At 29.1% G+C, this 15269-nt stretch overlaps 2 protein-coding genes across 2 annotated transcripts; one reads left to right on the top strand and one right to left on the bottom strand.

Annotated features, from left to right (window-relative positions):
• Positions 1-59: 59 nt before the first annotated feature.
• Positions 60-2339, bottom strand: dnk (deoxynucleoside kinase). The gene is made up of 4 exons (XM_065316306.1): positions 2013-2339; positions 1397-1559; positions 1078-1330; positions 60-685 (listed from the first exon to the last, which is right to left on the bottom strand). Exons 1-4 carry the CDS (start codon positions 2042-2044, stop codon positions 432-434), a joined length of 702 nt encoding a protein of 233 aa, XP_065172378.1. The 5' UTR covers positions 2045-2339; the 3' UTR covers positions 60-431.
• A 2784-nt stretch (positions 2340-5123) lies between these two features.
• Positions 5124-14798, top strand: LOC135802970 (facilitated trehalose transporter Tret1-like). The gene is made up of 4 exons (XM_065316609.1): positions 5124-5375; positions 8389-8612; positions 12565-12697; positions 13067-14798. Exons 2-4 carry the CDS (start codon positions 8553-8555, stop codon positions 14554-14556), a joined length of 1683 nt encoding a protein of 560 aa, XP_065172681.1. The 5' UTR covers positions 5124-5375; positions 8389-8552; the 3' UTR covers positions 14557-14798.
• Positions 14799-15269: the final 471 nt, after the last annotated feature.

Genomic DNA, 15269 nt, shown 5'->3' with positions numbered 1-15269 from the left:
TTACGTTGATTATTCACTAATTAAGTCAGTAATGAGGTGTATAATTTTAAACTACATAGTTCAGTCTTAAATGATTTTTTATAAAATGTTTAATATTATCATTTCAAATACAAAACTATGAGGTATGAAATGCTAAAATGTAGAATAAAAGTAAAGTAAACACACTTCTAGAGTAAAAATAATAACAAAGTAGTGGCTAATGACTCGAAAATATTCGAAACTTTGGTTGATTTACAATCTTTAAAAGGTGCAAACTTTCATTGCAGATTAAACACATTAGCAACACATCTGATATAAACATTTAGTATAAAATCCTATGTTATTATAAATACATTTTAAAGATTTGAGTTGTGTAAGTATTCAAGTCGTTAAAGTCGCTTCTTTTAACTTCAGGAGTAAACTTGAGAAAAGTAAAAATTTGCAAATATCTTCTAAGCCTGAAGACGAATGCCCTTGAGAATATCACCTTCATATTTCTTGTACTCATTAGCAATTTGTGCCTTGTCCAAATCAGCGTTCATCACCAAAACAGGCGCCGGACAATGCCCCAAAGTCTTGCGGACGAGCCAGTCTTCGTGCATTTCATGCAGATCTTGTAGATAATTTAGAGAAACAGTGTTCTCACCATCACGATTACGTTTCACCATGCGTTCATGCACGACTTCGGGTGTTGCACGCAGGTAAACTAAGTAAAAGAAATAAGAAATCATTAACACAATGCTATAGTTAAATTTTAAATTTAGCGCCGTTTTCTTTTAAGAGTTCGTTTGTTTATCTTAGTTACGGTCCATAACAACGTGTGAATGTCGGCCATCATTGATTTTCAAAGCAATAACCAATCACAGCAAACTTTTGATTTCTGACAGTTGTCATTTCAAACGACAAAATTTTAAATTTAGCGCCTTTTCGTTCAAAAGTTAGTTTGTTTATCTTAGTTACGGTCCATAACAACGCGTGTATGTCGGCCATCATGGATTTTCAAAGCAGCAACCAATCACAGCAAACTTTTTAAAATATCTGACAGTTATCACTTCAAACGTTATTTTAGACAGCAGACAGTTAAAATAGTTTGCTTACCAATTAAATCAACTTGTGGTGGCTTCTGCTCATTCAAAAACTTGAACATCTCATCCAGAACAGCAGCAGAAGCATCAGGAATGTTTCCATCTCTGTGCATCTTCTCAACAAAAATATATTTTGCACTGAAGAGTGATCTTTCCATTAGTCGAACAGCCCTGTTGGTTGGGTGCTGATGTTGCTGCATCATGGTTAGCAAGACATACGATTCAAAGCTGAAGCTCCACTTTTGGGCATCTTTATACATCAAAGCCTTCAATGCAAACACAGAAAAACAATTAATTTCACTTGTCAGACTAATAATTCAAGTATAACTTACAAGTAAATTATGTCCATTGAAGTTGGTCCACTGTTCGAGGGGTTCAGCTTGGACAGAAACATCTTCATACTTCTTAAAATGCTCCAGGAGTGTTGTTTTACCACTGCCGATGTTTCCTTCTACGATTACATTGAATGGACGACGTTGAGCCATCTTTCTGATGCTTCACACAAAAAGTACAATTTAAAATAATATTAAAACGTGTAAACGTTCTTTGCAGGCGTCGTTTACGTGGTGCAGGTCGTTAACTGAAACGCTTTTGGCGGTAATTTGAACATACACCGGTTGGGTTAACCAAACCGACGTAATCCCCACTTAAAATTCAAATTATACAAGATTCAACATGTTCAAACGCCTAAAATGGTCATCTTCAGGTAGAAATTATCTACAATAACAAGAATATGAACCCTGGGTTATCCAAGTAGTAAAAACAGTTACTACAAGTGAGTTATTACTTGGAAAATTTCGAAATTTATGATTTACATTTGAAACTACCGCCAAAGGCGCGTCAACCAAACAATGCTTCACTGTTAAAGTGGTGGAAGCAAAAGAAGGTTACAAAACATGATGAAATAATTCTGCTTTGTTTTATTAACTGAATTTGTTTATTACTCACCAAGCTTTGAGTATGTTGTGCGCCGTATTCATCGTGCAAAAACATGAGCTTCCTCGTATGCGGTTGAATATTGTTGATTCATCAAATAACTTCCTTTCGATGGTGTTAACTTGCAATCACGGTGTTTCACAGCACTATTCGCACTGTTCTCCATGTGTTTATTGTCAAATTCAACAGGCACTTCCTTGTTGGGAGAGAGGAGTATTGGATGCGTAAATAGTTCATTTTCTTTGCTGTTAAATGAAGCGATTCATGAATTGGGTCGTGACTTTGACGGTCAGCGACGAGTACACAGCTGATAATCACGCGCGTGCGGCGTCTTAACCTTGTAAATATCGCAAGGTGTATGGTTTGCGGTAAATTTCCAATGGTAATATGATATTGGAGTTGTTTTAGATGTATAGCAATTGTTTTTGATAAGAGTATTATGGGTTTTACTCTATGATAGATTCTATTAGGGATTTGGAGTCGTTTTGATATAAAATATTAGGTTTATTTAATGTTATATTGAAAAGAATTTAATTGGCTTTATTTTGATGTATAGCTTGTTTTATTCTGAGCAGAAATACTCGAGTAATTGATAAAAATGTTCGTAAATACATTGATTTTAAAATGTACTTTGTTATTATTCTGTGCTGCTTTCTGTTGGTTAAAATGCCAATGATTATTTACTCATCGGAACGTGCTTCTACCTCTTGGTGTAAAATATAACTAAAATTACTAATTATTTACTTTGCAAATGTTTTATTATGCAGATAATTATTAGCCTAATTTTGCTTTTTATTTTTTATTTTAATACTAGTAGTATCCAGGGATGTTCATGAAAAGTGAGCAATAATTTAATAATGTTACTTAGATTTCTTACTTTTGTTAGTTCAAAAGTTTAAAAATTTTAAAAGCTTTAAATTGATGTATCATTTGATTAATTCAGTTCAAAATTACGTGTGGAATTCTCAAAAAAGTAAAATATTGTAAAAATCAATAACTCTCCAATAGGTGCTTCCCTCTTGTAGTGTAACACCAAATTAAAACAATTAAACTTGCACTTTGAAAATGTTTTATTACTACGTTAATCCTCAACGCAACTTACTTAACAATGTCTTAATTTAAAGCCAATTAAATTATGAATAAGTTAAATTTATTTAAAACTTTGATTAGATCCAATTATAAGCTTCTAAAATCAAAAGAAATTTGCTACACTTTTAATTTAAACACTCAAAATATAAAATTCAATGAATATTTTACTACATTTTAACAAAACATACAAACTATAACAAAATAAATATACTTTATAATTGTCCAAATACAAACCTTGATAAACTCCGATGAAAGCCGGAAGAAAGAAAGTGCGGAAGGAAGTAAAATACGTTGACACAACGCTCAAGAAACTGTCAACAACTTGAGACACAATAACTTACTTCACATCTCACAGCATTGCATTCATACCACTACTATGACTACACAACTGTGTTACTATACTACTATACTACTATATAACTTACTCAACGCTAGCAACAAAAACTTTCTGTTCATGTGCGATCAGCGGCGAGTCAAGGCCTGCCGAAGTAGTGAATGAATTTAATATTTATTAATTCATCGATTTGCAATCGGCGTTTTTGCAACACAAAACTCTAATGTCGATTATAATGAATACATAATGCCAGCAGGCGAAAATGTGTAATCGAATATTTTGTTATACATCTTGCACAATGCTAATATTATAAATGTAATAGTGTGATAATGCAATCCATCAAACTAGTTTTCAACTTCCTTACTTCCTCACGTGTGTACTTCCTAAGTCACCAATTAAATGAAGTAATAAAAAATAATTTCCGGGAATTATCAATAAATGTTATCTTTTGTTGAAATCTGCCAGGTGTGAAATTGATTAGTTTCCAAAAATAAATAAATAAATAAATAAAAATATATTACAAGATTATTAGAGTTGTTTATAACTTGATAAATGCATATTGTTGGATTATACAATTGCTTATCATTTAAAAATTTTAATTGATGACAAATATGAATATAAACAGTACTGATTTATTTGTTTAAAAAATTTAGTTATCTGGTATTGATATATTGTTATAATTGGTTGACTGTACAAATATGCGGACAAGCAGACATCTTTTTAAGTATTACAATTCCAAGTATGATAAATTAATCATAAGGGGACATAATAATTCATTGTTGATAACATTGAAAAAGTTCAGTAAGGAAATATTGAACTAAATTTAATCAAAAGTTGTTATTAGGCGTTTTTAATGATTTATTATTTTTATTTACAAGTTTGTGCAACAACTATAACATAACCTAAGTTGCCCTGTCATAATATAACCTAACCTGCTTCAATTTAACTAAAATTTGTTGTTTTTATAGATTATTTCTTTGTTTAAGATCAGAAAACGAAGAAAAACCAAATTTATGATCTTTGTGTTTTTAAATATACTTAAATGTTTTAGAAAATGAGAAGAAAAAACAGTTTTCTTAAGGTTTTTCGTTGAATCAGCAATAATTAACTAAATTTTGAAGTACATTGTTTATATTTTCTTTCCAACGAACGTATTGTATATGTCTATTCATTTATATAGTAATTATCAAGTCGTAAACCCATCGATGTAAATCATAGAACATGAACTATAAAATTGTTAAATTAATAACAAATGCATCAACAAAGCGATTTTAAAAATTGAAATTTTGAGCATTTTCTTGACACTTCTAAAATAATTAAGGAACTATTGATATTAATTTATAATTTTTAAATAATTGTTTAAAAAAACCAGGAAATTACAGTATTTATCATAGTCAAATGTCAATATTTAAATAATTAAACAATTTCCTATTTATTTTTTAACATAAACCTGAAAATTTCCAATAATAGGTAATTCCTGGTTTTTCACTAATTGTAATTTTTCACTTTTTTTTAACACTTAACTTCAATTTGCACATATTTTACATATGCAAACATGAGCAAGCATATACAACTTGAGTTGTTATAATTATAGTGGTCCAAGTTTCCAAGGCGGAGAAATGCGACAATGCGCGATTCGACGCACGCACAAACTTACAAAGCTACAACGCTTACAACGCTTATAAATAATATAAAGTCGCGTCGCGTGCAATCGAGTATAGTCATCGGCCGCCGCTCGTATCTCGCTGATAACACTGCGAGCCGCGCCGGCGAAGAAATTCACGCGAAGAGAAGACGAATTTAGTGTTAAGTGATCTACGACGCAAGGATGCAACTCAAAGTGATACATTAAACATTAATATAGAAATAAATAAATATTCAGTGATTTTTTGTGAGGAAAGAAAAGTTGGAAAGTGATAAAAGAATTTATTCTTCTAAGAACAAAAAATCAGGTAATTTTTTTTACTAGTTTTTAATTAATTACATGAAAACTAATTAAGATATTGGAATTTTCTCTTTAAATATGTATTTAACATTAAATTCTTAATCTAATTATGAAAAAAAAAATTTTAAGAGGATTAATTTGTTAAAAGATACAGACCAATTTGTGTCAAAGTTTATTTTTTTACAAAATTTATCTTTAAATGTTAATAACTAACTAAAAAATAGCGGAGTTAATATATATTATTTCAAATAAGATGAAAAATTTATTTGTTAACTTGTTTCTAAAGAAATCATATATATTCTTATCTATAATATATTTTTATCTATAATAGTTCACGAGTAATTAATTTATAACAATTGGTAAACATAAAAATACAAAGAACACCGTTGTAAAATTAATCTTAAACTTAAAAAATGACTTAAATTCGATAACAATATATCAAAACAAACAACGAACAACTATTGAAATATTTTCATATGTATTACACGCAATGTTTTATCAACCATCCATTAATTCCAGATAATTGCAGTTATAAATCAAATTAAAATAGATTAATTAATGCGCATTATGCATGTTTATGTTTATTAAGTACTCAAGCATCTAACAAATCAGATGTATGATTTGTTTGCCAAATCGTTTTGTTGACTTTCGAACGCACGTCTGAATGTTGTGATATCTATTTGCGGACACCAGCAGAGCATCGCTTCTATTTAAAATCGCAGATATTTATAACATACGAGTACAATATAGTACGCGGAGAAAAACAAAATATTTCCTTAAAAAACAGAAGCATTTCATTTAATTTAACTGCAGTTGGCGGTGTTTTAATAATATTTTAACCTACAACGCTTTTAGATAGTGTTTTATTTAGTTAGTTAGTGTAGCAGTTGATATAGATACTCGTAAGTCAATGCTTGTTAACGTTTCGCAAAGAAACAAATTGTTATGAATGATTTCGGTTGCACGCGAATTGCAAACACACGAATCGAACGCAAGTTACTGCAGGTTACTTAATAGTATAATACACCTAGCGTGAAGTATTAAGTAATGTCTATACAAAAAACAGGACCGTATTTAAGTTGGAGAAATTGTGAAAAAAAGTTTTTTATTGATTACTTGGAAAGTATTTGAGTTATTGCATTGATTTTTTAAAATATTGGTTTAAAATTAAATTGTTTATCTTTTTTATTAAAAAAATTGAAAAAAATATGGTTGTTTCAAAAATTATAAACAATTGAATGTCAATTATTTTAATTTTATGAATTTCACACAAATTTGTCTCTAATTTTATTCACAAAAACGATATAAATGCAATTTTTGGCAAATATATTCAGAATTTGATTCTTTACATGTGTAAACAAAAATTATAAACATAATTTGAATAATTTCTCAGTTATAAAGTAATTAATATAACAGTTGCATCAATATTTATGCACCAAGTTGAAATGCCTAATTTTATTAATTAATTACTCAAAAACTATGTAAGTCAGCATCTTAAAACTTATAAAAATACATTTAGCAATAAATTCCACATATACACTATCAATTATGTATTGATATAATGATTATATCAAAAGTTATGAACAAATTAAATTATTATTGGCATATACTCATAAAATTTACATAAATTCACTTGTAATATTTGTAATATTTGATATAACAATGTTATCAGTAAAAAATTTAATGAACACGTTCAATATTTAAATACTAAATAATTTTATACTTACATTAAATTATTATAAAAGAACATAACAACTATTTCATGTTGTTATTTTTCATTGAACAAAAAATAAAATAAAATATTTAAATCCAATACATCAAATTAAAACAAAACAAATAGGTTTGCGGTTAAACCGATTGACAAGTGTTAATTATTAACATTGATTGCGAATTACCGAGTCGAAACAATTAAACGTAAATACAAAATTGCACAAAATGCGTTCGACGCAAGCAGCGGAAAAGAAAATTGCGCATTTTGACATTTCAACCTTTTCTAAATCTTACGATAATTTTTAATTAGTTAATTAGACTTCGACTTCACGTTAAATCTGATTTTTGACATACAAATTGCCATTGTTATGAATATACATCTGATATTCAACTTTGTCATTATTTTTTTTGTTAAAAATCATTGCACAATTGCACGATTAATGCAATTTATTTACGCTGTTAAAACTCTCTTTTTTGTGTCAAGCAGTTGGGTATTGCAGACTGCGTGTGTTCTTTGAGGAGATTATGCAAATTTTATTAAAAGGCAAGAGTTAAGTTGGCAACAAAAAAAGGAAAAGTGTTATAGTTACAAGAACAAGCGGCAAGATTATATATTGGCGAAATTTGCACTAAAAACGTTTAAATTCAGATTATTGTCAGTCGTTTTAAAGTTTACAATTGATATTTATTATGTTTAAATTGTAATTAAACCTACGCAGGTTAAAATTAGTTTTTTATTGCTATTTTTGTTTTAAATTACATTTTTTATTATAACTTTTAAACTATTTGATAAAAGTTAAATTTTTAAATGTTTTCATGCAAAGAAATAAATTTTCTATAATATTATATACTCAAAATTTAATTAATTTGATTTTAAACCTTTGTAAATTGTTATTAAAGTTCGTATATTCACCACGTTCTTAGGTCATTGAAAGTTACTAGTAAACTTTTAATAATTTTCAAACTTTTAAGATTATTACATTAATTTGTTTAAAAATGTACTTCTAATTAAATTGTTTATTACTATTCTTAAAATCGTATTGATAAAATGATTGTTCAACAAGTTATAAACAATTAAAGTTGACTTTACATTTAAATATCAATTTTGTTTATTTTTTTACATTTTTCTTAATAATTTTCATTATATTTGATATAATTAAAAAAACTATATATTTATCAATAGCTATTTTAATAATCTTCAACACACAATCATCAAAAATGTCGAAATTCCTCATAAAACGGCTCAAAATTCACTCTAAAACATAAAATAAAATAAATTTCTTGTATTTAATTGATTTATTAACTTTCAGAATAAAACAAATGGATAAATAAAATAATCAAACATAAGCCCTTCGATTGTATTAGAGGACATCACGATTCACGACTTTTATTCAATGCCTTCACCGCTAAAAATCACCTGTAGTAACCGTGAATACAACTAGACAGAGAGCGAACAAAACACAATTTTCTCAAGATGATCGCTAATCAATTGATGCACATCAAAAAGATCTGGAATTACGGCATAGGACGAACGGTAATTATGAGTATTATTCTTATGATTAATTATAAACAATAATAGTAAAAATAGTAGTAGGTATAATTAAAATAATTAAAATAAATAACAAGAACTTTACAATATTGGCTGTTTTAAACCATAAAATGCAGAAATATAAAGTTTTTTTTGTAATTACACAAAAATTACTTAAATAATACTATTTGTTTATAAATTATTTTATAATAGTGGATTATATTGATTAATTATAATAAAAATTTTAGGTTTATATCAATTAGTTTGGGATTTATGGCGATTTTCATACGGTTTTGTAGTAAATTGCAATATTTTACATATTTGCGAATATCTTTACATTGATAAAATGTATGAATTTGTTATTTGGCATAAATAATCTCTGATAAATTGTCTACAAAATGATGTATTATTTATTGATATATCTTTTTAATTACAAGAGAAAAAGTCATTAAAAGTAAAAATTTCATTTTTTCACTTAAAAAACTGATAGTTTAAACTAAAATTACATAAAATTGATTATTTATGACAAAATTATGCTTAAATAATCATGATTTAATTTAAAATTATTTCAGTGATTGTAGGTAAATTATAAAAATTTATAAATAAATATAATATTTAAGTTATTTCACATAATATCACACAATTTACACAAAAACACAAAATATGTCAATATTTGTATTTTGTAGAGACCGACCGAAATTTCGGTTTCGGTTTCGGTTTCGGCCAGTTTCGGCCAAGAATTCGACTTTCGGCTTCAGTTTCGGTTTCGGCCAAAAATGGCCGAAACTTTCGGCCGCACCGAAACTCACTTTTCGTGAATTGTCGTACGTCGCTCGGTTAACTTCGCGGCTAATGGCGGTCGTTACTTGCCATCTCAGTTCGCTCATAGAAACTTAAATTAATATTATATTAAGTATCAATTGACTAAACGGGGACTTTACTCCCGAAATGGATTTTGTATCAAAAATCGTGGAAAAACTGGCGATGTGTAGGTAAAAGTAGAAAAATATGTTTATGTAAATTAGTTTCGGTTTCGGTTTCGGTTTCGGCTACAATCCAGTTTCGGTCGGACTCTAGTATTTTGATCTATAGTATATTTTTTACAATAAACAATTTTCTATTTTTTATAATTTTGCAAAAAAAATATTGCAAAGAATTGCACAAAAACGTGCAACACGCGCAATTTACTCTTAAATGTTTTGTTTTCGTTATAAAAAAATCAGATTTAATGCCTTGACTAATGCGAAACTGATAAACATAATCAACGCCATCACACTGCGTTTAATAACAAACTTTTGGACATGATGAACAACTCGTGCAACCCGTGTCCACCGTCTACACGCTTAACACTGTTTACTCACCGATTATTATTGTTTTTTTCCTTTAATTCAGACGCAAATTTCACGTTAAAATAATTACATGTTATGCATTTTTTCTCTCTCCACGTGCCGAAAAGTGCCAAACGCGTGCGACGGTCAGACGGTGACTTATAATGATTGTTTACACTTTTGTTTTAAACTCTCATTACCTCACATTACGCTGTGGATTAGACAATTAGATCCAATGAGATGCGGTTGATGTTGACGTCGATGGTCGATGTGTCGCAAATTATCGGCGAATTTTCATTTGTTTTCCACTTGTTTTGAGCACTTTTAATCGCCGGTGATGACAACGTTCGCTATTGCGTGACGTGCGGTGCAGTGCATCGGAACAGGAGTTTATTTTGAAAAAAATTGCGAATTTAATTCAATTACTCACTTGTTCAATGGCGCATTCCAGCTGCGAGAGTTAATTATCGTTGATTATCGAATGCAGCGATTGCATGCAAAACATTGCAATGCATTGTTCGTTATTGTTTGGAATTTTTTTATATTTATGGATTGTTGTTGATGTCATGAATCAATCGTAATCAATTGTTTTACTGATTTTTTTAATCAAAAATGAAAAATTCTTATGACAATCGTGAAAAGTTATCGTTATTTATTAATTATTCATAAACTATTTGAGATATTAATGTGATTTTTTAAACAATTTATAAAGAATTAAATTTTCCATTATTATCAAAAAAGTTTTTGATAATAACATTGTTTTTCTAAAAGTTATTAACAATTAAAGTGGACTTTTGTCAAAAATATATAATTTTTAGAAATTGTGCTACAACTTTTGATAAAATCATGTTAGCACTAAAATTTTTGTTTTGTTTGATTAATAATTTAATAATAAATAGATTCCTTTAAAAATTATTCTTTTAAGTTAAAAGAATTTTGAGAATTTTACGCATAACTCAGCGAAAATGTATTTATGAACCAATTTTTCAAAACTTAATTAAAACCATTAATTATTCAAAGACTATACACCTTAGAGTTAATATTTTTCTAAAATATGTTCATAATTAAGTATTACATCTAATGATGAAAAGATTTTGTTGATAGCTTTATTGTACAAAAAGTTATAAACAATTAAAGTACACCTTTTCTAAAATTTCTAAAACTAACACAAATTCTTCTTTAACTTGTTATAAAAGTGTTTTAACAATTAAATATTTGTTTAAGTATATAAAATATTTATTACTTAACATATTAACTAGTTAAATTGACTATTGGTGAGTGTTATTTTGTAAGAAGAAATGAGTAATACAACATTTTTCATGTTTGTAGAAAACAGTTAATATTACGTTAACAAGAAACGGAAACACGTATTAAAGACTGAAAAAAAGGCACAAATGTCATACTAGGTGATGATATCTTCTAGTACTACAATTACGATGATTACATTTTAAGTTATAAGTGTACTTTAGTTGACGTCAACTCAAACGAACTTTATTTCTGGACCACAAAAACAAAAACCACAAAAATGAGTTTTAAATTATTCTGATCTCATTTTTCTAAACATCTAACGGAAAATAATTGAAATATATAAAATATATTTAAGTCTATTTGAGTACAAAGACCTGCTCTATTTCAAGGATAAATTTCAAAGGTGACAAATGTCACATAACATTGATTTCCGATTATTTAATTCCAGTGACCTGCCGGAAAGCAATAAGTTTGTATAAAAATCAATTGTTTTGTTGTTTTTATGTAAAAATCAATGACCAAACGCAGTTCCGAGTAACCCTATCGTTATAACACATTAGTTTGGTTGTTTCGAGTGTTCCGAGTGTCTGTTTTGCCTACCATGCCCCTGGTCATGCAGTGAGCATGCGAGTTTGCTCGTGGCTGACATTGACATTGATAATGATGATTAAATTTCACCGAGAATTGAAGCCATAAGCAACTACCGATAATGACGCTGTCATTACCCAGACTTGTAGTCAATTACTATGTGAACACATAACACATAAACACAAATGTGAATAAATTATATATTTGCAAACAAATAGCTACACAATTTAAAATATTTGCGGTGTTTTTACGTTTAAGGAAAATAATAGTATTTTTAGTTACAGTTATTCGTTAATAATTTAGAAATTAAATAATTTAAATAATATATGTTTTTAAATATTAATTTTCTAATAAATTATGTCATTAGTTATGAATTTGAAATGTTTATTGCAAGATTTAAGGCATTATTTTTAATATTTTTGATTTGAAAGATTGAAAACTGTTAATATTGCACTTTAGCGCCATCTGATTTTAAATTATATAAGTAAAATTATAAAATAAAGTCTAAATCAAGTTTAATCTGTTATTTCATACTCTTTAAGTTATAATTTTGCAACAAAAAGTAGTTTATTTTCTTTTCCTTAGTCAAAAGTGTCTTTATACCAAATTTTATCAAAATTGGTTAAATGGTTTTTACGTGAAAGCGTCACAAACAAACAATTCCACATTTTTATTTACAATATTGATTAAAATATTAAAGAATTTTGAGTTTATATTTATTATATGTTAAATTATTAATATAAAACTATATTTGTTTGATATTTATTTATTAAAACTTAATTTATATATTTTAGATCATAGCTGTTTTCTGCGTACACTCAGTATCCATATCAATAGGGATCTGCCAAGGATATAGCGCAATCCTACTGCCACAACTGAACAAATCGAATGAATATGATTTAACGGCTGAAGAAATGTCTTGGATAGGTGAGTAAACTGTTTTTTAAAATACATTTTTGTAAATTAAACAAAAACTAATAAAGATAATTAAATGTCATAAACGGCATATTAAAGACAATTTAACGCTCTTTAATTCCTATTTTGTAACTTGTTATTATCTCCTATAACTGTTGCGTTATAAACAAATTAAAAATAGGAAAAATAATAAAATAATGAAAATATCATTTTTAACACCTTGTAATTCAAAGATTAATAATATTATCACAAATATTTAAATTTTACATGATAAAGAATTTAATAGTCTCAAATTTACTAAAAAAATCATCTTGATATCTGCAAGAATTTCTAAGTAATTAATTATTAAACAATAAAAACTAAAAATCCTCCTGTTTTCAGCTAGTCTCGGAGTAATCACGAACCCATTCGGTTCAATCCTCTCCGGCCTGCTCGCAGACTACTTCGGTCGTAAACTCTCCATCCAACTATCAACACTACCCTTCATCGCAGGCTGGTTATGCATCGCCTTTTCTTCCAACATCTACCACTTATACGCCGGACGTCTAATCACCGGCATAGCAGCTGGTATGTCAGCTGCCTGCTACACCTACGTCTCCGAGGTCTCAGAACCCCAACACCGTGGGTTATTCCAAGCCCTAGGCCCAGTCTCAGCCTCCTTCGGCATCCTCTTCACCTATGTCTTCGGAACATTCTTCCACTGGCACTTCGTCGCATTCATATCCCTAACATTCGCAATCTTCACAATAATCAGCGTACATTTCGTGCCTGAAAGCCCAGCTTACCTCATCTCAACCAACAAATCAAAATCAAAAGAGAAGACATTCGACTCCATTATGTGGTTTAGACGGAGTGTAGCCCAAGCCCAACAGGAATACCAAACACTCTGGGCTCAAACCCACACCGATCCAAAATCAGACAAACGTTGTCCTAACCTCAAAAACTACTTCAAAGCAAACACAGTGAAACCATTCATAATCATGGTAGTTTTATTCTTCCTACAAGAAATGTCAGGGATCTACACAGTGTTATTCTACGCGGTGAATTTCTTCCAGGAAGCAGACTTATCTCTCGATGAGAATGTCTCTTCTATTATCGTAGGTCTAATCAGATTTGCCATGTCAATCATAGCAGCGTTTCTTATAAACAAATTCAATAGAAGGACGTTATGTATGGTATCATCCGGTGGGATGGCGCTGACACTCGGCGCCATCTTGATTTCTAACCTAGCTGTCACAATCAATCATGATCTTATATCAAACATAACCTCACAACAAATCTTACAAATATTTCAATTGATTTGTATTTTGTTGAATGTTTTGTTTTCTATGACTGGAATGCTTCCGATTCCTTGGATTTTAGTCGGGGAAATGTTTCCGATGTCTGTGAGGTGTATAATGTCCGGTTTAGTCATATGCATCGCGCAGTGTTTTATATTTTTATCAGTTAAAATCTATCCAGAAATGATTTCACAGCTGTCGTTTCAAGGAACAGTTGGTATTTTTGCTATTTCATCACTTTTAGCGCTTTTATTCACGAAATTCTTCCTTCCGGAGACTAAAAACAAAACTTTAGAAGAAATAGAACAATATTTTACTGATTCTTTGCTGGGGTCTGATAATCCTGAGAAGCAAATGGAACAAAATGCTTTCCGGAAGTTTTCATTACAACACCACCGGAAGTCTATTGATTTATTCAATCAAAGTAATAAATTAAAGTCTTTTAAAGATACAAATAATGTGATTGTTGTTAAACCGGGGTCGAATGGTGTGGTTAATGAAGCTTTTGATCAAAAGTATGAATGTTTTGATGGACGTTTAGATTCGTCTAAGAATCGAAGAAGAAGTACGAGTATGATTAAGATTAATTAATTATTTACTTAATTATGATTGGAATATTATTAGATGTATAATGATATTGTGATAATATGAATCTTTTAGTTTTAATTCTTCAGTATTATTAAAGTATCTTTTATTGTATTTTTTGTTGTTATAAATGCAATCATTTTTGCTATGCACTACAATGAATGGATTTTTAATTGAATAATAAGTTTATAATTGTTGTTAGGTTTGGTTATGAGATTATTAAGTATGAATAAATTATTGGTATAAAATGTTGGTATTTTTTTGTTTTGTTTGATAAAAATAATAATTTATAAGACACTAGCTTCGCTCGCGAATATCTAAAATAATGAAGTTGCTTCCGTACGCGTCTGTAGTCACAGAAGAAGTAACAATGAAGTAGAATGGCGGGAAGTTTAAAATGGTTGAAAGTATAGTCTATGGAAGTATAGTGTACAGTCTCCATAGCGTAGTCAATTGGATTTGATGTTGACGTAGCTGTCGGTAATACAGTGTGATAATACAGTGTGATGGTACTATAGTACTTAGGTTTGGGCTTCATTGCTGGAATGCTAGATGGCGTTAAAATAGTCAAATAGCCAGATGCAGAGGTATTATTGGCTAAACAATTTCTTTATTTTATTTTAAAAATATTTTTTTTTATTAAATAAAAAGTAGCCTATAACCATTCAGGGACCACTAAGAATATGTGTACTAATTTTCATGATGATCGGTTAAGAAGT

The sequence above is a fragment of the Atheta coriaria genome, unplaced genomic scaffold (genome assembly GCF_025399875.1).
Source record: "Atheta coriaria isolate IRGN ID8LTWV9N9 unplaced genomic scaffold, Caltech_Dcor_3.1 hic_scaffold_2_pilon, whole genome shotgun sequence".
Classification (NCBI taxonomy): domain Eukaryota; kingdom Metazoa; phylum Arthropoda; class Insecta; order Coleoptera; family Staphylinidae; genus Dalotia; species Dalotia coriaria.
The sequence above is the reverse complement of the archived record's forward strand: the minus strand, read 5'-3'. Positions and strand labels throughout refer to the sequence as shown.